The 27,668-nt window shown below is 43.1% G+C and overlaps 2 protein-coding genes across 4 annotated transcripts; one reads left to right on the plus strand and one right to left on the minus strand.

Annotated features, from left to right (window-relative positions):
- Positions 1-90: 90 nt before the first annotated feature.
- LOC106574430 (acyl-CoA-binding protein) lies at positions 91-12,815 on the plus strand. The gene is made up of 4 exons (XM_014150316.2): positions 91-206; positions 822-939; positions 12,014-12,076; positions 12,178-12,815. Exons 1-4 carry the CDS (start codon positions 198-200, stop codon positions 12,249-12,251), a joined length of 264 nt encoding a protein of 87 aa, XP_014005791.1. The 5' UTR covers positions 91-197; the 3' UTR covers positions 12,252-12,815.
- Positions 12,683-27,659, minus strand: LOC106574429 (secretin receptor). Of its 3 annotated transcripts, none has more exons than XM_014150312.2 (13): positions 27,393-27,659; positions 25,161-25,260; positions 24,279-24,374; positions 23,277-23,374; positions 23,001-23,110; positions 22,672-22,804; positions 19,726-19,879; positions 19,496-19,556; positions 19,326-19,395; positions 14,056-14,147; positions 13,665-13,803; positions 13,543-13,584; positions 12,683-13,393 (listed from the first exon to the last, which is right to left on the minus strand). In XM_014150312.2, exons 1-13 carry the CDS (start codon positions 27,456-27,458, stop codon positions 13,241-13,243), a joined length of 1,314 nt encoding a protein of 437 aa, XP_014005787.1. In that variant the 5' UTR covers positions 27,459-27,659; the 3' UTR covers positions 12,683-13,240. The 3 variants fall into 3 exon arrangements, with proteins under 3 accessions (XP_014005787.1, XP_045553595.1, XP_045553594.1); XM_045697639.1 differs by having other exon boundaries at positions 13,763-13,803; positions 23,001-23,128; XM_045697638.1 differs by having other exon boundaries at positions 23,001-23,128.
- Positions 27,660-27,668: the final 9 nt, after the last annotated feature.

A 27,668-nucleotide genomic window follows, 5' to 3' on the forward strand; every position in this document is an offset into this window, starting at 1 on the left:
CCTGGAGATTGACTGTGGACACATGCTGTCCTCTTGTGGTAGCTATAGGCTATTGCATTTGTCACCTCCCTATTTCTTCCGCATTTCCAATGGAATTTGAGATGCCACCACCTACTCAAAGGTGAAAGATAAGACGAATCGCGGAAGTGAGCATTTTCACATGCAAGGAGTAGCTGGGTCTTTTTCTGGGGAACAACATGTCTATGGTAAGCAGAAATGTAGTTATTTTTTATTTTATTTGGGCAGTATCTAACCCAAAGTCATCTGTCAAAATGTTACTGATACCTTCCAGGTGTTAATACTTGAATCTACTGTGCATTTCTTTAAAAAACATTTTTTGTTGCAGTTTATCTGTTATGAAGCTACTGCATTTAGCTTAGTGTAGGTATTAATTTTCACTGTGTGGCACATAGGCTTGACTTTGTCATAGTGAGATTTTTTTTTGTGTTAAGGTACTCATCCTATTTTCAGTCGGATACAAATATTGTTAACACATGGCACAATGTGATGTGCAAGTATTTTCTTTGACATAAGCTAAGTTATTATATACATATTGTCTGTATATATGGATTTTTGTATATATTTTTTTACCTTCTGGGTACCAGAAGTCCTCACAAGGATTGTAAAACAAGGACAATTTTAACAAGTGGGAACATTTTGTCGGTCCCCACAACAACAAAAAATGCTATGTTAGGTTTAGGGTTTGGGGTTAGGGTTATGGTTAGGTTTAGGGAAAATAGGATTTTGGATGGGAATCAATTCTTTGGTCCCCACAAAGATAGCAATACAAAACAATGTATTTTTTGTATTTTTTTCTAAAGGCTGAATTTGAAAAGGCTGCCGATGAGGTGAGGAGGCTGACGGTACAACCTAGCTACGCTGAACTAGCAGTAGTATATGGTTTGTACAAGCAGGCGACACTTGGCAACGTCAACACAAGTGAGTCATTCTGTTCAACCTGTTCTACAGGCTGCACCTCAAAGCCAAATCCCTGATTATTGCCTAATCTTTCTGGTACCACTTTAAGCATCAAGATATAATTACATAAAGTGCATTCGGAAAGTATTCAGACCCCTTGACTTTTTCCACATTTTGTTACGTTAGCCTTGTCCTAAAATGGATTAAATAAAACATTTTCCGTATTCATCAACCTGGCTAAGGCTTTCGACTCTGACTTAGAATATGTGGACAACTACAAATACCTAGGTGTCTGGTTAGACTGTAAACTCTCCTTCCAGACTCACATTAAACATCTCCAATCCAAAATTAAATCTAGAATCGGCTTCCTATTTCGCAACAAAGCATCCTCCACTCGTGCTGCCAAACATACCCTCGTAAAACTGACCATCCTACCGATCCTCGACTTTGGCGATGTCATTTACAAAATAGCCTCCAACACTCTACTCAACAAATTGGATGCAGTCTATCACAGTGCCATCCGTTTTGTCACCAAAGCCTCATATACTTCCCACCACTGCGACCTGTATGCTCTTGTTGGCTGGCCCTCGCTTCATACTCGTCGCCAAACCCACCGGCTCCAGGTCATCTACAAGTCTCTGCTAGGTAAAGCCCCGCCTTATCTCAGCTCACTTGTCATCATAGCAGCACCCACCTGTAGCATGCGCTCCAATAGGTATATCTCACTGGTCACCCCCAAAGCCAATTCTTCCTTTGGCCGCCTCTCCTTCCAGTTCTCTTCTGCCAATGACTGGAACAAACTGCAAAAATCTCTGAAGCTGGAGACTCTTACCTCCCTCACTAGCTTTAAGCACCAGCTGTCAGAGCAGCTCACAGATCACTGCACCTGTACATAGCACATCTGTAAATAGCCCATCCAATCTACCTCATCCCCATACTGTATCTATGTATTTATCTTGCTCCTTTGCACCCCAGTATCTCAACTTGCACATTCATCTTTGCACATCCTACCACTCCTGTGTTTAATTGCTATATTGTAATTACTTTGCCACCATGGCCTATTTATTGCCTTACCTCTCTTATCCTACCTCATTTGTACATGCTGTATATAGATTTTTCTACTGTATTATTGATTGTATGTTTGTTTATTCCATGTGTTACTCTGTGTTGTTGTATGTGTCGAACTGCTTTGCTTTATCTTGGCCAGGTCGCAGTTGCAAATGAGAACTTGTTCTCAACTAGCCTACCTGGTTAAATAAAGGTGAAATATATATATATTTTTTAATCAATCTAGACACACTACCCCATAATGACAAAGCAAAAACAGGTTTTTAGAAATTGTTGCAAATGTATATATATAAAAAAAAAGTTATTTACATAAGTATTCAGACCCTTTCATCCTCTGTGGGGACAAACCCGACTCAATCGTTCCGCCCTCATCTTCCAGACTTGTCTCCGTGCTGTTTGTTGCTACTTCGCTATCTGCCAAAATGTTTGGTTTTTACTTTTAATACATTTACCAATTTTTCATTTTTTTCCTCGCTCATCAGCAGTCTCACAACTCAATCGCTGGTTGAAAACTGTTTTCTGCCCCTCCCAAAAGATAGAATTTGTAGATAACTGTCCCTCTTTCTGGGACTCACCCACAAACAGGTCCAAGCCTGGCCTGCTGAGGAGTGACGGACTCCATCCTAGCTGGAGGGGTGCTCTCATCTTATCCCTCAACTTAGACAGGGCTCTAACTCCTCTAGCTCCACAATGAGTTGGGTGCAGGCAGCCAGCTTAGTGGAGTCGGCCTCTAGCACAGTCAGTGTAGTCAGCTCAGCTATCCCCATTAAGACCGTGCCTGTGCCTCGACCTAGGTTGAGCAAAACAAAACATGGCGGTGTTCACCTTAGCAATCTCACTGGAATAAAGACCTCCTCCATTCCTGTCATTATCGAAAGAGATTGTGAGATCTCACATCTCAAAATAGGGCAACTTAATGTTAGATACCTCACTTCCAAGGCAGTCAGTCAATGAACTAATCACTTGTCATAATCTTGATGTCCATGGCCTGACTAAAACATGGCTCAAGCCTGATGAGTTTACTGTTTTAAATGAGGCCTCTCCTCCTGGTTACACAAGTGACTATATCCCCTGCTCATCCCTCAAAGGTGGAGGTGTTGCTAACATTTATGAGAGCAAATTTCAATTCACAACAACAACAAAAATGACGGCGTTTTCATCTTTTGAGCTTCGAGTCATGAAATCTATGCAGCCTACTCAATCACTTTTTATAGCTACTGTTTACAGGCCTCCTGGGCCGTATACAGCATTCCTCACTGAGGTCCCTGAATTCCTATCGGACCTTGTAGTCATGGCAGACAATATTCAAATTTTTGGTGACTTTAATATTTACGCGGAAAAGTCCACAGACCCAGTCCAAAAGGCTTTTGAAGCCATCATCGACTCAGTGGATTTTGTCCAACATGTCTCCGGACCTACTCATTGCCACAGAAATACCCTGGATCTAGTTTTGTCCCGTGGGTAAATATTGTTGATCTAAATGTTTTTCCTCATAATCCTGGACTATCGGACCACCATTTTATTACGTTTGCAATCGCAACAAATAATCTGCTCAGACCCCAACCAAGGATCATCAAAAGCTGTGATATAAATTCTCGGACAACGCGAAGATTCCTAGATGCCCTTCGATTCCCTCCACCTACCCAAGGTTTACAAAAATCGGTTAACCACCTAACTGAAGATCTTAATTTAACCTTGCTTAATACCCTAGATGCAGTCGCACCCCTAACAACAAAAAACATTTGTCACAAGAAATTTGCTCCCTTGTATACAGAAAATACCCGAGCCCTGAAGCAAGCTTCCAGAAAGTTGAAATGGAAATGGCGCTCCACCAAACTGGAAGGCTTCCAACTAGCTTGGAAAGACCGTACCGTGCAATATCAAAGAGCCCTCACTGCTACTCGATCATGCTATGTTTCCAACCTAATTGAGGAGAATAAGAACAATCCCCCCCAAAAATGTGATACTGTTGCAAAGCTAACTAAAAAGCAACATTCAACAAGAGAGGATAGCTTTCACTTCAGCAGTGATAAATTCATGAACTTCTTCGATGAAAAGATCATGATCATTAGAAAGCAAATTACGGACTCCACTTTGAATCTGCGTATTTCTCCAAAGCTCAGTTGTCCTGAGTTTGCACAGAACTGCCAGGACCTAGGATCAATGGAGACAATAGTCATGGCCTCTAAACCTTCCAGCTGCTTACTGGACCCTATTCCAACTAAACACTGAAAGAGCTACTTCCTGTGCTTGGCCCTCCTATGTTGAACATAATAAATGGCTCCCTATCAACTGGATGTGTACCAAACTCACTAAAAGTGATGGAAATAAAGCTTTTCTTGAAAAAGCCAAACCGTGACCCAGAATATGTAAATAACGATCTGCCTATATCGAATCTCCCATTCCTCCAAAAAAATGTTTGGGAAAAAGCTGTTGCACAGCAACTCACTGCCTTCCTGAAGAAAAATGATGTATACGAATTGCTTCAGTCTGGTTTTAGACCCCATCATAGCACTGAGACTGCACTCGTGAAGGTGGTCAATTTCCTTTTTTAATAGTGTTAGACCAAAGCTCTGCATCTGTCCCCATGCTCATAGACTTTAGTGCTGCTTTTGACACCATTGATCACCAGATTCTTTTGGAGAGATTAGAAACCCTAATTGGTCTACACGGACAAGTTCTTGCCTGGTTTGGATCTTATCTGTCGGATAGATATCAGTTTGTCTCTGTGGATGGTTTGTCCTCTGACAAATCAATTGTAAGTTTCAGGGTTCCTCAAGGTAAAATTTTAGGATCACTATTGTTTTCACTATATATTTTACCTCTTGGTTGTGTCTTTCAGAAACACAATGTCAACTTTCACTGCTATGTGGACGACACACAGCTGTCCATTTTGATGAAACATGGTGAATTCCCAAAATTGCCTACCCTGGAAGCCTGTTTTAGACATAAGGAAGTGGAGGGTGGGATATTTTGTACTTTTAATTCAGACAAAACAGATGCTAGTTCTAGGTCCCAAGAAATAGATCTGCTGTTGGATCTGACAATTATTCTTGAAGGTTGTAAAGTCGTCACAAATAAAACTGTGAAGGACCTCGGCATTACTCTGGATCTCTCTTTTGACGAACATATCAATAATATTTCAAGGACAGCTTTTTTCTATCTCCGTAACATTGCAAAAATCTAACTTTTTGTCCAAAACTGATGCAGAAAAGCTAATCCATGCTTTTGTCACTTCTAGATTATTCTACTGCAATACTCTACTCTCCGGCTACCTGGATAAAGCACTAAATAAACTTCAGTTAGTTCTAAACACGGCTGCTAGAATCCTGATTGGAAACAAAAAATGCGATCATATTACTCCAGTGTTAGCCTCTCTACATTGGCTTCCTGTTAAGGCTAGGTTTGATTTCAAGGTTTTACTGCTAATCTACAAAGCATTTCATGGGCTTGCTCCTACCTATCTCTCCGATTTGGTCTTGCCATACATACGTACGCTACAGTCACAAGACACTGGCCTCCTTATTGTCCCTAGAATTTCTAAGCAAACAGCTGGAGGCAGGGCTTTCTCCTATAGAGCACCATTTTTATGGATTGATCTGCTTATTCATGTGAGAGACGCATTCTCGACCTTGAAGTCCTTACTGAAGACTCATCTCTTCAGTAGGTCCTATGATTGAGTTTAGTCTGGCCCAGGGGTGTGAAGGTGAACGGCAAGGCACTGGATCGACGAACTGCCCTTGCTGTTTCTGACTGGCCGGCTCCCCCTTCTCCACTGCGATTCTCTGCCTCTGACCCTATTGCTATTCCATGCTGTCCCTAGGAGGGGTGCGTCACTTGAGTGGGTTGAGTCACAGACGTGATCTTCCGGTCCGGTTTTGCGCCCCCCTCGGGCTCGTGCGGTGGAGGAGATCTTCGTGGGCTATACTCAGCCTTGTCTCAGGGTAGTAAGTTGGTGGTCTGTTGATATTCCTCTAGTGGTGTGGGGGCTGTGCTTTCTCAAAGGGAGTGGGGTTATATCCTGCCTGGTTGACCCGGTCCGGGGATATCGTTGGACGGGGCCACAGTGTTCCCCGACCCACCCCTGTCTCAGTCTCCATTATCTATGCTGCAATAGTCTATGTGCCGGTGGGCTAGGATCAGTCTGTTATATCTGGTGTAATTCTCCTGTTTTATCTGGTGTCCTGTGTGACTTTTAAGTATGCTCTCTCTAATTCTCTCTCTCGCCCTCTCTCCCCTCCTGGAGGACCTGAGCCCTAGGATCTTACCTCAGGACAACCTGTCCTGATGACTCCTGGCTGTCCCCAGTTCACCTGGTCATTCTGCGGCTCAAGTTTCAACTGTTCTGCTTGTGGCTATGGAACTCTGACCTGTTCACCGGACGTGCTACCTTGTCCCGTAACTGCTGTTTTCGACTCTCTCTCTACCGCATCTGCTGTCTCGACCTCTGAGTGCTTGACAATGAAAAGCCAACTGACATTTACTCCTGAGGTACTGACCTACAACTAATGTGATTATTATTTGACCTTGCTGGTCATCTATGAACATCTTGAAGAACAATCTGGCCTTAAATGGCCGTGTACACTTATAATCTCCACCCGGCACAGCCAGAAGAGGACTGCCCCGGAGAAGGGCCTTGGTAAGGGAGGTGACCAAGAACTCGATGGTCACTCTGAATGAGCTCCAGAGTTCCTCTCTGGAGATTGGCGAACCTTCCAGAAGGACAACCATCTCTGCAGCACTCCACCAATCAGGTCTTTATGGTAGAGTGGCCAGATGGAAGCCACTTCTCAGTAAAAGGCACATGACAGCCCGCTTGGAGTTTACCAAAAAGCACCTAAAGGACTCAGACCATGAGAAACAAGATTCTCTGTTATGATGAAACCAAGATTGAACTCCTTGGCCTGAATGCCAAGCGTCACATCTGGAGGAAACCTGACAGCATTTCTACGGTGAAGTATGGTGGTGGCAGCATCATACTGTGGGGATGTTTTTCAGCGTTAAGGACTGGGAGACTAGTCACGATCGAGGGAAAGATAAACGGAGCAAAGTACAGAGAGATCCTTTCTCCCGAGTGCTCAGGACCTCAGACTGGGGCGAAGGTTCACCTTCCAACAGAACAAAGACTCTAAGCACACAGCCAAGACATCGCAGGAGTGGCTTCGGAAAGTCTCTGAATGTCCTTGAGTGGCCCATCCAAGCCCCGACTTGAACCTAACATCTCTGGAGAGACCTGAAAATAGCTGTGCAGCAACACTCCCCATCCAATCTGACAGAGCTTGAGAGGATCTGCAGAGAAGAATGGCAGAAACTCCCTAAATACAGGTGTGCCATCTTGTAGCGTCATACCCAAGAAGACTTGAAGCTGTAATCACTGCCAAAGATGCTTCAACAAAGTACTGAGTAAAGGGTCTGAATACTTATGTAAATGTAATATTTCTGTTTTTTTTATATACATTTGAAAGAATTTCTAAAGCTGATTTTGCTTCGTCATTCGTGCTGTGTGTAGATTGTTGAGGAAAAGCAACAATTGAATCCATTTAAGAATACGTCTGTAATGTAACAAAATGTCAAGGGTTCTGAATACTTTCTGAATACACTGTACTTACAACTTGTGGCCAGGAGTTTTGGGGCACTTTGAGGCACTATGCTTTTACCGATATTTCCAGCATTGTCCACTAGTGCTGCTGCAGATAGGAAATCTTCTCCAATTGACACAAGCTTTCTCCACTTAATCAATCTATGTCTGTTTGGCGCGGGGATCGCTTAAGCCAAGGGAGGTGTAGCTCTGTGAATCTTAATCGCACAAAGCCTATTATTTGGCAGGGAATACTATTTGTACTCCTCACTTTTCTCAAACTTATCCTCTCCAACGGACTTGAAGTTGTAGCTAAATTGTTTTAATTAAGGGCAGTTAAATGGGAGAGTCATTGAAACCAACCATGAAAGTATAATGAAGTGTATTCGGGGAGAAGCCCCGACAAGGACTCGAACCCGGATCCAGAGACTGTCAAGCCAACACCTTAACTGTACGCTCTTGGCGTAACGGTTCATGTGTTGGCTTGACATTCACAGGTTCAAGTCTCGGTTGGGGCTACCCCCGAAGTTTGCTACAACGTATAGCACTTTTATGGTTGGTTTCATTGACTCTCCCTTAAACTGCCCCTAATTGACAACTTTGGAGTCCGTTGGGGACGATCAGTTTGAGCAAAGTGAGGTTTAGAGTCACTGATCTACAAACAGTATTCCCTGCCAAATAATAGATTTTGTGCGATTTAAGATCAGCAGAGCTACGCATCCCCTGGCTTAGGCAATGCCCCTGCCAAACACACACATGTGGAGACAGCTTGTGTCAATTACAGAATATTTCCTAGGATTTCCTACCTGCAGCAGAGCTAGTGGATGATGCAGTAAATACCAATAAAAGTAGTGCCTCAGTGCCCCAAAACCTCTGACTCTACTTATAAGCAGGTATCAGCCTTTTAAAGTGTCTTATTACAAGGCTTATAATTATGTCTCGATGTACATTTCTCAAGAGTTATGAAATGTATTGACATATCAATTGTTTAGCTGCCTTTTTGTCTGTGAGTAAACAGGTTTAAAAACATTCAGGGATTGACATGAAGGGTTGCCCTATTTCCTGCGGCAAGTGACCTGAACAGTTGCACCAGTTGAGCATGCTGAGGTTGCCCCATTGGGCAGGTTATTTAAGACTTGAAAACAACCAAATTGCAAAGAATTCCTGTAAGCCTGAAACTGATCTTTGTGAAAGACAGACAATGTATGGCAGTCGGGCAAGTTGAGCCTGCTCTGAGAATGTATTTACTATATGGCACTTCTGCATGTAAATATACTGAAAAAAAAATGCTACATATAAAGTGTTGGTCCCATGTTTCATGAGCAGAAATAAAAGATCCCGGAAAAATGCACAAAAAGCTTACTTCTCCCAAATGTTGGGCACAAATTTGTTTACATCCCTGTTAGTGAGCATTTCTCCTTTGCCCAGATAATCCATCCACCTTACAGGTGTGGCATATCAAGAAGCTGATTAAACAGCATAATCGTTACATAGGTGCACCTTGTGCTGGGAACAAAAGACCACTCTAAAATGTGCAGTTTTGTCCCTCAAGTTTTTACTGAATGTGCAATTGGCAAGATGACTGCAGGAATGTACACCAGAGATGTTGCCAGAGAATTTAATCTGCATTTCTCTATCATAAGCCGTCTCCAAGGTCATTTTAGAGAATTTGGTAGTACTTCCAACTGGCATAAAAACCGCATACCACGTGTAACCACGCCAGCCCAGGACCTCCACATCTTGCTTCTTCACAAGCAGGATGGTCTGAGATAAGCCACCAGGACAGCTGATGAAACTGGGTTTGCACAACCAAAGAATTTCTGCACAAACTGTTAGAAACCATCTCAGGGAAGCTCATCTGTGTGCCAGTCGTCCTCACCAGGGTCTTGACCCAACTGTAGTTTGACGTTGTAACCGACTTCAGTAGGCAAATGCTCACCTTTGAGGGAGACTGGAGAAGTGTGCTCTTCACGTATGAATCCCGGTTTCAACTGTACCGGGCAGATGGCAGACAGCATGTGTGGGTGAGCGATTTGCTGATGTCAACATTGTGAATAGAGTGCCCCATTGTGGCAGTGGGGTTACGGTATGGGCAGGCATAAGCTACGGACAACGAACACAATTGTATTTTATCGATGGCAATTTGAATGTAGATGTACCGTGACGATATCCTGAGCCCCATTGTCGTACCATTTGTCCGCCGTCATCGCCTCATGTTTCATCATAATAATGCACGGCCCCATGTCGCAAGGATCTGTACACAATTCCTGGAAGCTGAAAATGTCCCAGTTCTTCCATGACCTGCATACTCACCAGACACGTCACCCATTGAGCATGTTTGGGAAGCTCTGAATGGATGTGTACGACATAATACAGCAACTTCGCACAGCCATTGAAGGCAAGTCGGACAACATTCCACAATCAACTGCCTGATCAACTCTATGGCAAGATGTGTCGGGCTGCATGAGGCAAATGGTGGTCACACCAGATACTGACTGGTTTTCTGATCCACGCCCCTACTTTTTCTTTTAAGGTATATGTAACCAACAGATGCATATCTGTATTCCCAGTCATGTGAAATCCATAGATTAGGGCCTAATGAATTTATTTTCAATTTAATGATTTTCTTACATGAACTATACAGTGGGGGAAAAAAGTATTTAGTCAGCCACCAATTGTGCAAGTTCTCCCACTTAAAAAGATGAGAGAGGCCTGTAATTTTCATCATAGGTACACGTCAGCTATGACAGACAAAATGAGAAAACAAAATCCAGATAATCACATTGTAGGATTTTTAATGAATTTATTTGCAAATTATGGTGGAAAATAAGTATTTGGTCACCTACAAACAAGCAAGATTTCTGGCTCTCACAGACCTGTAACTTCTTCTTTAAGAGGCTCCTCTGTCCTCCACTCGTTACCTGTATTAATGGCACCTGTTTGAACTTGTTATCAGTATAAAAGACACCTGTCCACAACCTCAAACAGTCACACTCCAAACTCCACTATGGCCAAGACCAAAGAGCTGTCAAAGGACACCAGAAACAAAATTGTAGACCTGCACCAGGCTGGGAAGACTGAATCTGTAATAGGTAAGCAGCTTGGTTTGAAGAAATCAACTGTGGGAGCAATTATTAGGAAATGGAAGACATACAAGACCACTGATAATCTCCCTCGATCTGGGGCTCCACGCAAGATCTCACCCCGTGGGGTCAAAATTATCACAAGAACGGTGAGCAGAAATCCCAGAACCACACGGGGGGACCTAGTGAATGACCTGGGACCAAAGTAACAAAGCCTACCATCAGTAACACACTACGCCGCCAGGGACTCAAATCCTGCAGTGCCAGACGTGTCCCCCTGCTTAAGCCAGTACATGTCCAGGCCCGTCTGAAGTTTGCTAGAGAGCATTTGGATGATCCAGAAGAGGATTGGGAGAATGTCATATGGTCAGATGAAACCAAAATAGAACTTTTTGGTAAAAACTCAACTCGTCGTGTTTGGAGGACAAAGGATGCTGAGTTGCATCCAAAGAACACCATACCTACTGTGAAGCATGGGGGTGGAAACATCATGCTTTGTGGCTGTTTTTCTGCAAAGGGACCAGGACGACTTATCCATGTAAAGGAAAGAATAAATGGGGCCATGTATCGTGAGATTTTGAGTGAAAACCTCCTTCCATCAGCAAGGGCATTGAAGATGAAACATGGCTGGGTCTTTCAGCATGACAATGATCCCAAACACACCGCCCGGGCAACAAAGGAGTGGCTTCGTAAGAAGCATTTCAAGGTCCTGGAGTGGCCTAGCCAGTCTCCAGATCTCAACCCCATAGAAAATCTTTGGAGGGAGTTGAAAGTCAGTGTTGCCCAGCGACAGCCCCAAAACATCACTGCTCTAGAGGAGATCTGCATAGGGGAATGGGCCAAAATACCAGCAACAGTGTGTGAAAACCTTGTGAAGACTTACAGAAAACATTTGACCTGTGTCATTGCCAACAAAGGGTATATAACAAAGTATTGAGATAGACTTTTGTTATTGACCAAATACTTATTTTCCACCATAATTTGCAAATAAATTCATTAAAAATCCTACAACGTGATTTTCTGGATTTTTTTTTCTCATTTTGTCTGTCATCGTTGAAGTGTACCTATGATGAAAATTACAGGCCTCTCTCGTCTTTTTAAGTGGGAGAACTTGCACAATTGGTGGCTGACTAAATACTTTTTCCCCCCACTGTAAGTCAGTAAATTCTTAGAAATTGTTGCTTTTTACTATTCAGTGCATCTTATTTTTACATTAACAATCAAGTGATCATAATCTTCGGGTAACCAAAAAAAGACTCCCGGCTTGTCCGATGGGCAAGTGTCTTTCAGACTGCCAATACCTGCCAGTTAAAGCAATATTTTTGGTTGTAAGAGTAACTTTAAGATGTATGCGTTGTGTCCACAGAGCGTCCGGGAATATTTGACTTCCAAGGAAAATCTAAATGGGATGGTTGGAAAGCACAGGAAGGTAAGTATTTTGGACAATGTATTATTCTGCTTTTGCACTCTCTCTGTTTTCAATGTAACACAAATCTTCAATGTGTCCTGTTTCTATTTTCAATCCAATAGGAAAGTCCAAAGAAGATGCCATAAAAGAATATATTGCCTTTGTGGAAGAAATGAAAGCAAAGTACCCAATGTAGAGGTTATCTTAAAGACATTAGTGCACATTTTTCTTAGAAGAACCATTTTATAATTAAGCAATAAGGCCCACGGGGGTGTGGTATATGGCCTCCACTTTGCGTCGTGCCTAAGAACATTCTTTAGCCGTGGTATATTGGCCATATACCACAAATCCCAGAGGTCCCTTATTGCTATTATAAACTGGCTACCAATGTAATTAGAACAGTACAAATAAATGTGTTGTCATACCCGTGGTGTATAAGGTCTGATATACCATGGCTGTCAGCCAATCAGCATTCAGGACTCGAACCACCCAGTTTATAATAAGTTACAATGAACAAGACGAGGGACCAAATCTGACATTTACATGGGTAAAGTGTCAAGAGACAACCAAGATCACAGTTTTAGACCACTCACCAGCAATTTGTTGTTATCCTGTTGAAAAAGTGCAGCCCTTGATCTTAGTATTTATTTCAGAAAATGTCAAATTTTTGGAAAATACAGTACATTGGTGCTAAAGAACAGTAAATGATGTTTCTTAAAAGATCTGTCTTCAAAGTATAATAAAAAGTGAGAATTTTCAATCATGTTGATAAATTCTCTGGACAAAAGGCTGGTCATAACCAGACCTCTTTCCAGGATTTCTCTTTCACATGTTGATGATGAAGATCTGAGTCCTACTTCCGCTTTTTGAATATGTTCCTATTTCTTAGGATTTCCACTGAACCCAAATGTCTTAGATCTTCAGGCCTAGTCCACTGTCCATAGTCCTAGAAATGTTGCTTGAGCTTGAGGGAATGGCACAAAATCACAGTACAGTGCTGTTTCCCATGCCATGTCCAAGTCTTCAAGAGTGGCCAAGTGATTCTGTGGACCATTCCTCAAGTTCAAGAAAGTTTCAGAACTTAAGTTAATTTGATGTCTTGAGAGAGTCATCTATATAAGCGTTTTTAACCGGTATGTCTAGGAGATCACCAGTGATTTGGTGGGTTGAGAGGGGGGTCAAAGGTCATGCCAGGCTGGCCGGTCCGGAACAGGGAAGCAAGGAGACCTGGGTAAGGGGAGAGACGCTTTGGCTCATGGAACCATGCTGTCTGGGCTCCCCGTGTAGATGCTGCTTCAGCCTCCACCTGCGCCATCTCCTCTGTACCTCGTACTGTACCTGTGTGTGGAGGTTTGGAGGGGATGGGGATGGAGATAGTGTATCATCGAGCACTAGTTAATCAGGGCTGCTGCGTAATATTAGCAATAGCACTTATACCACTTATTTCAACTTACATAATAGTTTTGAGAAATGGGACAAAAACCTACCTCCCCATTTAGAAAACAGTAAAGAACAGCAACTCCAAAGCCCTGGAAAGGAAGAAAGGGGAATTTAGACATCAAATAGTATTCCCGCAAAGTAAAAAAAGAAAAGTCAAAGTCAAAATTACCTGTGTTGATGCAAGAGCCAGCTCAACAAAGGTCCATATTTTGTAAGTTAAACCACTGACTTTGATGGGTAAGAAGGCAAAGAGGATGTAATACAAACCAAAGAGGGTCACCAAAAGAAAAGTCGATTTGGTAAGTCTCCTGAAAATATCCAAGGAAAATATGCAATTTTACAATACACAAAAGACATGAATCAATACTGTACACATGTTTTGAGAGATTCCATTAGTTTGCCGTTGTGCTGGTCTTTCAGGATTGACAGGGCAACGCTTACAGAAAGTTAGCACAGGTACTGTAACACTCGTAAGCAATTAAGTTATTATTTTAGCCTGCAGAATAAACATCCTTGAAATCCTTTGGTATTAGTACAGTATGGTCATGTTGACAACTCACTTGTATTGGCTGAATTCATTTCCATGCATGTCTGGCATCCGCAGTTTCCCCACCAGAATTCTTATGATACTCAGAAAAAATACCAAATTAATCTGCAATGAAATGGCAACGAATGATTACCATAGGGAGTGAAACTAATATTTACATGATCAGTTACATACAATTAGTTTTTTATGTCACCTACACCGGATACAATGGGTGGAGACTAACAGTGAAAATGCTTGCTTACGAGCCTTTTCCAACAATGCAGTAAAATATATATATATATATATATATAAAAAATACAAGAATGAAGCTACAGTGCATTTGGAAAGTATTCAGAACGCTTGACTTTTTCTTTTACGTTTCACGCCTTAGAAAAATTGATTAAATAGATTCCCCCCCCCTCATCAATCACCCCATAATGACAAAGCAAAAACAGGTTTTTAGAAATGTTTACAAATGTATAAAAAAAATTCACTGATCACATTTACGTAAGTATTCAGACCCTTTACTCAGTACTTTGAAGCACCTTTGGCAGTGATTACAGCCTCGAGTCTTCTAGGGTATGACGCTACAAGCTTGGCACACCTATATTTGGGGAGTTTCTCCCATTCTTCTCTGCAGATACTCCTGCGTTGTCTTGGCTGTGTGATTAAGGTTGTTGTCCTGTTGGATGGTGAACCTTCGCCAATGTCTGAAGTCCTGAGCGCTCTGGAGCAGATTTTCATCAAGGATGTCTCTGTACTTTGCTTCATTCATCATTCCCTCGATCCTGACTAGTCTTCCAGTCGCTGACGCTGAAAACATCCCCACAGCATGATGCTGCCACCACCATGCTTCACCGTAGGAATGGCACGAGGTTTCCTCCAGACGTGACACTTGGCATTCAGGCCAAAGAGTTCAATCTTGTTTCCCATGGTCTGAGAGTCTTTAGGTGCCTTTTGGCAAACTCCAAGCGGACTGTCATGTGCTTAGGAGTGGCTTCCGTCTGGCCACTCTACCATAAAGGCCTGATTGGTGGTGTGCTGCAGAGATGGTTGTCCTTCTGGAAGGTTCTCCCATCTCCACAGAGGAATTCTAGAGCTCTGTCAGAGTGACCAACGGTTTCTTGGCCATCTCCCTGAGCAAGGCCCTTTTCCCCTGATTGCTCAGTTCGACCCTGCGGCCAGCTCTAGGAAGTCTTGGTGGTTCCAAACTTCTTCCATTTCAGAATGATGGAGGCCACTGTGTTCTTGGGGACCTTCAATGCCGCAGAAACTTGTTTGTACCCTTCCCCAGATCTGTGCCTCGACACAACCCTGTCTCGGAGCTCTACGGGCAATTCCTTCGACCTCATTGTGTGTAGATTGATGAGAGAAATGTATTGAATCTATTTTAGAATAAGGCTGTAATGTGGAAAAAGTCAAGGTGTCTGAATAATTTCCGAATGCACTGTAGCAGGGAGTACCAGATCAATGTGCAGGGGTATGAGGCACAGGCAGGGTAAAGTGATTAGGCATCAGGATACGTAATAAATAAAGCACAGAGTAGCAGCATATGATGGTGTATGGTCTTTCTTGTGTACAAAACATTAAGAACTCCTGCTCTTTCCATGACAGACCGACCAGGTGAAAGCTATGATCCCTTATTCATGTCACTTGTTAAATCCACTCCAATCAGTGTAGATGAAGGGGAGGAGACAATGGATTGAGTATGTGTGCTATTCAGAGGGTGAATGGGCAAGACAAAAGATTTAGGTGCCTTTGAATGGGGAGTGGTAGTAGGTGCCAGGTGCACCGGTTTGAATGTGTCAAGAAATGCAAGCTGCAGGGTTTTTCATGCTCAACAGTTTCCTTTGTGTATCAAGAACGCTCCACCACTCAAAGGACATCCAGCTAACTTGACACAACTGTGGGAAGCATTGGAGTCAACGTGGGCCAGCATCCCTGTGGAACGCTTTTGACACCTTGTAGTCCATGCCCACTGGAAAGGAGGACCCAGAGTTACCTCTGCTTCAGAGGGTAAGTTCATTAGAGTTAGCTTCACCTCAGATTGCAGCCCAAATAAATGCTTCACAGATTTCAAGTAACACATACATCTCAACATCAACTGTTCAGAGGAGACTGCATAAATCAGGCCTTCATGGTTGAATTGCTGCAAAGAAACCATTACTAAAGGACACCAATAAGAAGACTTGTTTGGGTCAAGAAACACAAGTAATGGACATCAGACCGGTGGAAATCTGTCCGTTGGTCTGATGAGTCCAAATTTGAGGTTTTTGTTTCCAACTGCCGTGTCTTTGTGAGACTCAGAGTAGGTGAACCGATTATCTCTGCATGTGTAGTTCCCACCATGAAGCATAGAGGAGGTGGTGTGATGGTGCTTTGCTGGTGACACTGTCAGTGATTTATTTAGAATTCAAGTCACACTTAACCAGCATGGCTACCACAGCATTCTGCAGCAATACGCCTCTCATCTGGTTTGGGCTTAGTGGGACTGTCATTTGTTTTTCAACAGGACAATAAGCCAACACACCTCCAAGCTGTGTAAGGGCTATTTGACCAAGGAGAGTGATGGAGTGCTTCATCAGATGACCTGGCCTCCACAATCACCCAAACTCAACCCAATTGAGATGGTTTGGGATGAGTTGGACGACAGAGTAAAGAAAAAGCAGCTAACAAGTGCTCAGCATATGTGGGAACTCCTTTCTAGACTGTTGGAAAAGCATTCCAGGTGAAGCTGGTTGAGAGAATGCCAAGAGTGTGCAAAGCTGTCATCAAGGCAAAGGGTGGCTACTTTGAAGAATCTAAAATATATTTTGATTCGATTTTTTGGTTACTACATGTGTGTTTTCATGTGTGTTTTTGATGTCTTCACTATTATTCTACAATACAGAAAATAGTAAAAAATAAAGAAAAACTAAATGAGTAAACACAGAAAATAGTAAAAATAAAGAACAACTGAATGAGTCAGTGCAAGATAGGGTCAATGCAAATAGTTAATTAAATGGTTACCCGGACTATTTATGGCTATTTAGCCGTCTTATGGCTTGGGGTAGAAGCTGTCTCGGAGCCTGTCGGAGAGATGATGCTCCGGTACCACTTGCCGGACTGTAGTAGAGTGAACAGTGAACTTTGGTGGGTGTCTTTAACAATTTTTCGGGCCTCCCTCTGACACTGCCTGATATGGAGGTCCTGGGGCCGGTGTTGTGCCAAAAATCTCCCCCCTGACAGAACCCCCCCCTTATATTTTCCTTAATTTTGTGGTTAGAGACTAATACTTTCTGTAGCACACATAAGAGTCAAATACTTTCTATAGAACAAACTTCACGTCAGGATAGGCAACCAAAATGAATAATGAATGTATGTGTGTTATATTAAACATAGATGAGGGAATAAAATGTTGGCAAGCAATAAACATTTCAGAACAGCTATGACTGAATTATTATCCTTACACTTTCAAAAACACTCGTCGAATAAGACATGGGAGAGATGACGAATTTTGGCGAAGAGATGTATTTATAGACTCATACAAATCAGTAGCGGATTTAGGTACGGACGACATGAGCAGACGCCCAGGGTGGCATCTTGCCGTGGGCTGCACAGGGCGCCCCCGGGTGCGGGCACTGGAGGGGGGTTCGCCCAGGGCGCCATACAAGCTACAACCGCCTCATACACTTGAATCAAATAGCCAAACCGAAAACTGCAGACAAAAATGCTTTCTGCTACTAAGATCAGTGAAATGTAGTCTAAACTCACAACGGAGTGCAGAGCAGAACAGCAATGAAGAACGCGAAGGTGGGGAGAATTCTGGAAGGGGGGAGATTTTCTGTGTCGGTGGCAGTGGCGCAAGAAAACGTTCATGGTTACAAAAGTATCCATTCGTCAGAAGACAAGGGTTTAGCTGTCCTAAAGCTAAGTACATTTCCAAGAAGAAATCCTAAAACATTATTTTGAAGAATATCATTTCTTCTTAACTTTTTTACAAGAAGAAATCCTAAAACATTATTTTCAAGACCAAGAATCCCATTTCTTCTAAACTTTTTTATTAGGAAGAAACATAGGGAAAACATTTACATTTCCAATAACTTTGAGCAATAGCAACTTTGCTTAACTTTCTTCATAAGTCTATAGTTAAGGAAAAAATGGCAGTTAAGAAGAAATCTCTTCTTAAGGTTTTGTGAATCCGGCCCATGGATGGCAGGGAGCTCGGTCCCAGTATAATAGTAAGCCTTCCGCGCCACCCGCTGTAGCGCTTTGCGGTCTGGGTCGTTGCATTTTCCATACCAAGCGGTCATGCACCCAGTCAAAATGCTCTCTGGTGCAGCTGTAGAACTTTTTGACGATCCGAGGGCCCATGCCAAATCTTTTCGGCCCAAGGGGTAAGAGACATTGTTGTGCTCTCTTCACGACTGTGTGGATGTGTGTTTACACCATGTTAAATTCTTAATGATGTGGACGCCAAGGAACTTGAAACACTCAACCTGCTCCACTACAGCTCCGTCATTGTGGATTGGGATATGCTCTCCCCTCTCTCCTGCAGTCCACGCTCAGCTCCTTGGTCTTACTGACATTGAGGGAGAGGCTGTTGTCCTGGCACCACACTGCCAAGTCTCTTACCTCCTCCTTGTATGCTGTCTCATCACCATCGGTGATCAGGCCTACCACCGTTGTCGTCAGCAAACTGGAGTTGTGGGTGAACTAAGCACACACCCCTGTAGGGCCCCCGTGTTGAGGGTCAGCATGGCGGAGGTGTTGCTGCCTACCCTCACCATCTGGGGCCGGCCTGTCAGGAAGTCCAGGATCCAGGTTCAGTCCAATGGTCCCGAGTTTGGAGGGGAATATGGTGTTGAACGCCGAGCTGTAGTTTATGAACAGCAATCTCACATAGTTATTTCCTCTCTTGTCCAGGTGGGAAAGGGCAGTGTGAAATGCAATTGAGAGCATAATCTGTGGATCTGTTGGGGAAGTATGCTAATTGGAGTGGTTCCAGGTTGTTTGGGATGATGGTGTTGATGTGTGACATGACCAGCCTTCCAACACACTTCATAATTACAGATGTGATGTGCTACAAGGTGATAGTCATTTAGGCAGTTTACCTTGGAGTTCCTGGGAACAGGTACAATGGTGGTCAGCTTGAAACATGTTAGGATTATAATCTGGGACAAGGAGAGGATGAAAATGTCTGTGAAGACACTTGCCAGCTGGTCTGTGCATGCTCTAAGAATGCGCCCTGGTATTCCGTCTTGAACAATCTTGAACAATGCATTGGCCTAATCATTAGTTATCAACAGCGATTGATGCACTTACGATTATGAAGAGCAGGACTGGTAATCTGAGAATCCACCAAACCCAGTCATGTACCCTTGTCTCCCAGCAGCTTGAGGAGAAAGGGAAACATATTCATGTATGTGAACTATGATGATGCAATTGTCATCTGTTTAAAATAGTCTATGACATCCCATTAATCTGTATCTTACCCTTCATCCTCATAGAAGTATTTTGCCAAGCCCCAGGATACAATGACAATCATTGGCAAACCTATGAAGAAAAACAAAAATGGTTTAGTTAAATCCAATCCCTCTCATTTCAGTTAATAGTTCACTATCAAGTCTGTCTCTTAACAGATCGGAATGACTTGACATTGCTAGATGACAATGACATGGTATCAGTAGTTTTGTTGTAATGAAGAGTGGACAGGGGTCCGTACCCCAGCCCAGGATGATGTACCACCAAAGGTGTTTCTTCTTGGAGAAGAAGGAGAGGCTGACCAGGGTGTGGAGGTAGTGTCCCTCCACCAGCAGCCAGCTGTAGTTAGCCATGATGCAGTAGTTGGAGAACATCACCACAAACTTACACACCACCTACAGGATATGATGAGAAAAGATATGTACACTACATGACCAAAAATATGTGGATACCTGCTAGTCAAACATCTTATTCCAAAATCATGGGCATTAATATGGAGTTGCACCCCCCCATTAGTGAGGTCGGGCACTGATGTTGGGCGATTAGGCCAGGCTCGCAGTCAGTGTTCCAATTTATCCCAAAGGTGTTCAATGGGGTTGAGGTCAGAGATCTATGCAGGGCAGTCAAGTTCTTCCACACCGATCTCGACAAACCATTTCTGTATGGTCCTCGCTTGTGCATGGGGGCATTGTCATGCTGAAACAGGAAAGGGCCTTCCCCAAACTGTTGCCACAAAGTTGGAAGTACAGAATCGTCTATAATGTCATTGTATGCTGTAGCGTTAAGATTCCGTTCACTGGAACTAAGGGGCCATGAAAAACAGCCCCAGACCATTATTCCTCCTCTATCAAACTTTACAGTTTGCACTATGCATTGGGGCATGTAGCGTTCTCCTGGCATCCGCCAAACCCAGATTCATCTGTCGGACTGCCAGATGGTGAAGCGTGATTCAGCACTCCAGAGAACACGTTTCCATTGCTCCAGAGTCTAATGGCGGGGGTCTTTACACCACTCCAGTCGACGCTTGGCATTGCGCATGTCAATAGCCGAGCAGTCGCCTGCTCTGCCATTGAAACCCATTTCATGAAGCTCCCGACGAACAGTTGTTGTGCTGACGCTGCTTCCAGAGGCAGTTTGGAACTCAGTAGTGATTGTTGCAACCGAGGACAGACAATTTCTACAGTTGACCGGGGCAGCTCTAGCAGGGCAGAAATTTGACGAACTGACTTCTTGGAAAGGTGGCATCCTATGACAGTGCCACGTTGAAAGTCACAGACCTCTTCAGTAAGGCTATTCTACTGCCAATGTTTCTCTATGGAGATTCCATGGCTGTGTGCTCGATTTTATACACCTGTAAGCAACGGGTGTGGCTGAAATAGCCGAATCCACTCATTTGAAGGGTTGTCCACATACTTTTGTGTGTATATAGGATGGGTATTTTAGTATGTCCATATCATGTTGAAAGATGAACAACCTTTATCAAAACAAATATACTGCTCAAAAAAATAAAGGGAACACTTAAACAACACATCCTAGATCTGAATGAAAGAAATAATCTTATTAAATACTATTTTCTTTACATAGTTGAATGTGCTTACAACAAAATCACACAAAAATAATCAATGGAAATCCAATTTATCAACCCATGGAGGTCTGGATTTGGAGTCACACTCAAAATGAAAGTGGAAAACCACACTACAGGCTGATCCAACTTTGATGTAATGTCCTTTAAACAAGTCAAAATGAGGCTCAGTAGTGTGTGTGGCCTCCACGTGCCTGTATGACCTCCCTACAACGCCTGGGCATGCTCCTGGAGAGGTGGCGGATGGTCTCCTGAGGGATCTCCTCCCAGACCTGGACTAAAGCATCCGCCAACTCCTGGACAGTCTGTGGTGCAACGTGGCGTTGGTGAATGGAGCGAGACATGATGTCCCAGATGTGCTGAATTGGATTCAGGTCTGGGGAATGGGCGGTCCATAGCATCAATGCCTTCCTCTTGCAGGAACTGCTGACACACTCCAGCCACATGAGGTCTAGCATTGTCTTGCATTAGGAGGAACCCAGGGCCAACCGCACCAGCATATGGTCTCACAAGGGGTCTGAGGATCTCATCTCGGTACCTAATGGCAGTCAGGCTACCTCTGGCGAGCACATGGAGGGCTGTGCGGCCCCCCAAAGAAATGCCACCCTACACCATGACTGACCCACCACCAAACCGGTCATGCTGGAGGATGTTGCAGGCAGCAGAACGTTCTCCACGGCGTCTCCAGACTCTGTCACGTCTGTCACGTGCTCAGTGTGAACCTGCTTTCATCTGTGAAGAGCACAGGGCGCCAGTGGCGAATTTGCCAATGTTGGTGTTCTCTGGCAAATGCCAAACGTCCTGCACGGTGTTGGGCTGTAAGCACAACCCCCAGCTGTGGACGTCGGGCCCTAATACCACCCTCATGGAGTCTGTTTCTGACCGTTTGAGCAGACACATGCACATTTGTGGCCTGCTGGAGGTCATTTTGCAGGGCTCTGGCAGTGCTTCTCCTGCTCCTCCTTGCACAAAGGCGGAGGTAGCGGTTCTGCTGCTGGGTTGTTGCCCTCCTACGGCCTCCTCCACGTCTCCTGATGTACTGGCCTGTCTCCTGGTAGCGTCTCCATGCTCTGGACACTACGCTGACAGACACAGCAAACCTTCTTGCCACAGCTCGCATTGATGTGCCATCCTGGATGAGCTGCACTACCTGAGCCACCTGTGTGGGTTGTAGACTCCGTCTCATGCTACCACTAGAGTGAATGCACCGCCAGCATTCAAAAGTGACCAAAACATCAGCCAGGAAGCATAGGAACAGAGAAGTGGTCTGTGGTCCCCACCTGCAGAACCACTCCTTTATTGGGGGTGTCTTGCTAATTGCCTATAATTTCCACCTGTTGTCTATTCCATTTGCACAACAGCATGTGAAATGTATTGTCAATCAGTGTTGCTTCCTAAGTGGACAGTTTGATTTCACAGAAGTGTGATTGACTTGGAGTTACATTGTGTTGTTTAAGTGTTCCCTTTATTTTTTTGAGCAGTGTATTTTCAATAGTTACAAAAGTGAGATATTCCACTTTCACACACTATACTAATTTCTCTACCAATGTGTTCATCCATTCACACATGCATTGACAGTCACTACAAAGTACAGTATATACGTACTGGGTAGTCATCACAGTGGTAGAAGTCTTCATCGGTGAAGAGCACAGAATCTTTGATGAAGATGAAGGTAGCACGCAGGATGAAGGAAATGAAGAGTTGGATGTGGATGTAGTTTCTGGTGCAGTGCAGTTTCCTAGACAACAGGAGAAGTGTAAAAGCAGTTTGAAATGTCCTCCCTGACCAACATGCTTTTGTAGTATGTTTAATCTGCCACTGAGACCCAATATGAAGATACGCATGTTGATGACAGCGTAGTTTATTGGGTACCCGAATGGATTATCATATTTCTTATCATAACAGTTTCTTAGACTTGATTCTCTGTTTCTCACCTAAAGAGACAGAGGATGGTGATGGCGATGGTGAGAGAGATTAGAGAGAGAGCGTAGCCTGCGGTGTACATGGTCTTCACGTAGGGGAAGTACATGTGGGAGTCATGTGACTGGGAGGAAAAATAGGCCTGGGGTAAGAATTGTTTTACATAAATTGTCCATGTATTTTTAAATCAATGCTCAACACTTATGGCTTTCCCTTATTTTTAAGTAATTGTCCTGAATCAAAGACAAAACCAGTAATGTAGCACATACTATAAGTACACATGTACCCACCTCTCCAAGTAAGTGTAAGGTTTCGTTGAAACATGCATGCTCGTAAGGAGGGAATGTGTCCGTCCAGCCCGTGTCTGTGCAGTTCCGGTACACTTTACCTGGAAAATCATACAGCCTCATCAATACTTACTTACTGTACTGTTCAAATAACCTAAGTATGAGATTTTCTAAGACCTACATAGTACGCAGTTTCAATCTCTCAGGTATTTTAGTGCAGGCAGTAGTTATTGCAGGCTTCATTTGTGTTATGTAAGGTTGTCATAAATCACTTCACGATGCCGCTGTTTCCACAAGCAGACCTTTTATGAACTCTATACTACTCCTCTGTCCTTTTAGTCGATCGCCTGTATGAGCATCAATCGACAGTTTATGGTAGAAAGACAAACATTTTTGTATTGAATGGAAACAAATGATTTTGGTGGTGGATCATTAACTAACTAACACACATAACAGCCAGGGGTGGGTTGGGGGTCTAACACACATAACAGCCAGGGGTGGGGTGGGGGTCTAACACACATAACAGCCAGGGGTGGGTTGGGGGTCTAACACACATAACAGCCAAGGGTGGGTTGGGGGTCTAACACACATAACAGCCAGGGGTGGGGTGGGGGTCTAACACACATAACAGCCAGGGGTGGGTTGGGGGGTCTAACACACATAACAGCCAGGGGTGGGTTGGGGGTCTAACACACATAACAGTCAGGGGTGGGTTGGGGGTCTAACACACATAACAGCCAGGGGTGGGTTGGGGGTCTAACACACATAACAGCCAGGGGTGGGTTGGGGGGTCTAACACACATAACAGCCAGGGGTGGGTTGGGGGGTCTAACACACATAACAGCCAGGGGTGGGTTGGGGTCTAACACACATAACAGCCAGGGGTGGGGGTCTAACACACATAACAGCCAGGGGTGGGTTGGGGGTCTAACTCATCGTAACAGCCAGGGGTGGGGGTCTAACACACACATCGTAACAGCCTGAAATGTGGTGGGGGTTTCTCACCTTCTGATTTGAAGAAATTGGGACAGTTCTGTGATGCAGTTTCCCCTACAAAAGCAGGAGACCAGCAATTCAAGTGGTCCCACATACCCTGGCAGTCTGAATAAGAAAAACAAATCAGGTACTGTTTTCTTTTATCTCTCAAATTATAATCAAAGTGTGTAAATAATTTGTAAAACATTTTTTGGGGGGGCTATCTATACATGTGTTTGGTGGTTTGTTGTCATGCATTATAAGGCAAACAGTACAACGGCAGTCCTTGTTTGGTCATTGTGAATTATTTACATTTTAGTCATTTATACTCTCTTATCCAGAGTGACTTATAAGAGCAATTGGGGTTAAGTGCCTTGCTCAAGGGCACATCAACAGATTTTTCACCTAGTCGGCTCGGGGATTCGAACCAGGAAACTTTTTGGTTACTGGCCCAAGGCTCTTAGGCTACCTGCCGCCCATAGTCCAGTAATAACAAGAGGAGCAAGACAAACAGTTCTGATAATCTGATGAACTGTTCTCACCAACGTGACAGTAATGTTGAACTCAAAGTGGGTAAGTAACTACAACGATAATACTGTATGTTGAGATGTAACCTACTCTATACTGCCACTAGAGGGAAACCTAGTCCACTGTCAAACTGGCCTGGTTCCCAGTGATGCGCTGATGTGTGGCGCTGTTTCAGATTTTGATACCTGTGGGACTGGAAATGATTTTACTCTTATGTTGCATGCATATCATATAATGCCATTAAATAAACAAATTCTAAGAACATTGACTATCATGGAATAGAGAAGGAACATGTTAACCTATATTTGTTTAGCTTAGGAAAAGATGACAAACCATGCTGGGTATGAATTTCTAAGGGGAAAAATACAAACGGTCTCATCTCACCTGGTTGGGGAGTTTTGGACACATTATGCAGTCGCAACTCATGAAGGCACCGCTCCTCCTCTCTAATAAGAATGATGTACGGCTCACAGTCTGCTTGAACCTTTCATAGTTAAAAACAAAAAGAATGGGTGCATGTGTCATCTCCCCATAGCCTACAGTGCCTTCGGAAGGTATTCACACCCCTTGACCTTTTCCACATTTTGTTGTTAGACTGTATTTAGAATGGATTAAATTTAGTTTTTTGGTCACTGGAATTAAGAGGAATTATGTATTTTTTTGTTGTTTTATGTTTACAAATTAATAAAAAGCTGAAATGTCTTGAGTCAATAAGTATTCAACCCCTTTGTTATGGCTAGCCTAAATTAGTTCAGGAGTAAACATTTGTTAACAAGTCGCATAATAAGTTGCATGTTGATTTTTTTTTTTATGACTACCTCATCTCTGTACCCCACACATACAATTATCTGTAAGGTGCCCCAACTCGTCAATTTCAAACACAGATTCAACCACAAAGACCATGGAGGTTTTCCAATGCCTCGCAAAGAAGGGCACCTATTGGTAGATGGGTAAAAATGTTAAAAAGCAGATATTGAATATCCTTTTGAGCATTGCGAAGTTAATTACACTTTGGATGGCGTATCAATACACCCAGTGACTACAAATATACAGGTGTCCTTCCAAACTCAGTTGCTGGAGAGGAAGGAAACCACTCTGGGATTTCGCCATGAGGCCAATGATGACTTTAAAACAGTTAGAGTTTAATGGCTGTGATAGGAGAAAACTGAGGATGGATCATCATTGTAGTTACTCCACAATACTAACTTAATTGACAGAGTGAAAAAAGAGAAGCCTGTACAGAACAAAAATATTCCAAAACATGCATCCTGTTTGCAACAAGGCACTAAAGTAATACTGCAAAGAATTTTGCAAACAATGTACTTTTTGTCCTGAATACAAAGTGTTATGTTTGGGGGAAATTCAACACAACACATGGAGAGTACCACTCCATATTTTCAAGCATAGTGGTGGCTGCATCATGTTATGGGTATGCTTGTAATTGTTGGAATGGGCACAGGCAAAATCCTAGAAGAAAACCTGGTTATGTCTGCTTTCCACCAGACACTGGGAGATTAATTCACCTTTCAGCAGGACAATGACAAACAACATAAGGCCACATCTACACTGGAGTGTTCCTGAGTTGCCGAGTTACAGTTTTGATTTAAATCTGCTTTAAAACCTATGGCAAGATCTGAAAATGGTTGTCTAGCAATGATCAACAACCTATTTGACAGAGTTTGAAGAATTCTGAAAATAATAATGTGCAAATGTTTCACAATCCTGCTGTGGAAAACTCTTAGAGAGACATACCCAGATAAGACTCACTGCTGTAGTCTCCACTAAATGTGAAAATAATATAGACTGAGTGTACCAAACATTAGGAACACCTTCCTAATATATATATATATATATATTTTTTTTACAAAATGTTAGATTTTCCCCCCCACTTTTATATTAAAGTATTGTGTACATCGTTGACAATTAAAAAAAAAAAATGTATCCCACTTTGTAACAACACAATTTGGAAAAGGTTAAGTGTGAATATTTTCTGAAGGCACTGAGTGCACAAAACATAAAAATAAGTATTCCTTAGTTTCTAATTTTCTCGAAATCTAAAAACAACCTTCAACCTAGATTCTCTTTCCATTACATAGTAGACTGCCCAGGTATAAGCTATGATCTATTATTGATGTCACCTGTTAAATCCACTTCAACTCAGTATAGATAAAGGTGAGGAGACAGGTTAAAGAATGATTGTGAAGCCTTGAGACATGGATTGTGATATGTGTCAATTCAAATGTGAATGGGAAAGTTAAAATATTTAAGTGCCTTTGAACAGGGTATGGTAGTAGTTTGAGTGTGTCAAGAACTGCAACACTGCTGGGTTTTTCCACGTTCAACAGTTTCCCGTGTGTATTAAGAATGGTCCAACAGACATCCAGCTAACTTGATACAATTGTGGGAAGCATTGGATTCAACATGGGCCAGCATTCCTTTGGAACGCTTTTGACACCTTATAGTCCATGTCCCGACGACCTGAGGCTGTTCTGAGGGCAATAGGGACTGCAACTCAGTATTATGAAGGTGTTCCTAATGTTTTCTTACACTCAGTGTATATGTATGTACCTTTGCCAAACATGCCCAGCTTTTTCAAACACGCGTGTGCATTCTTACCTTCAAGTACATGCCCAGTAGGATTCCAATAATTCCAATGTGCATTTTGTCAGTCACAAGCATCATTTACCAAAAAATTTAACCTAATTATAGACTTGAATAAACTGTAAACTGACTTTCGGTACTAACAGTCTGAAATAATCATCCTATTCAAAGCAGCAAGTCATCAATCAGCATCCACTGGCTTTGTCCAAACCAACCGCATGTGTTCTGTTTGTGCGGTTATTACACCTAACGTTTTTATAATATACTAGTACCAAAGACAATACAGTATGA

The sequence above is a fragment of the Salmo salar genome, chromosome ssa16 (genome assembly GCF_905237065.1).
Source record: "Salmo salar chromosome ssa16, Ssal_v3.1, whole genome shotgun sequence".
In the NCBI taxonomy this organism is placed as follows: Eukaryota; Metazoa; Chordata; class Actinopteri; order Salmoniformes; family Salmonidae; genus Salmo; species Salmo salar.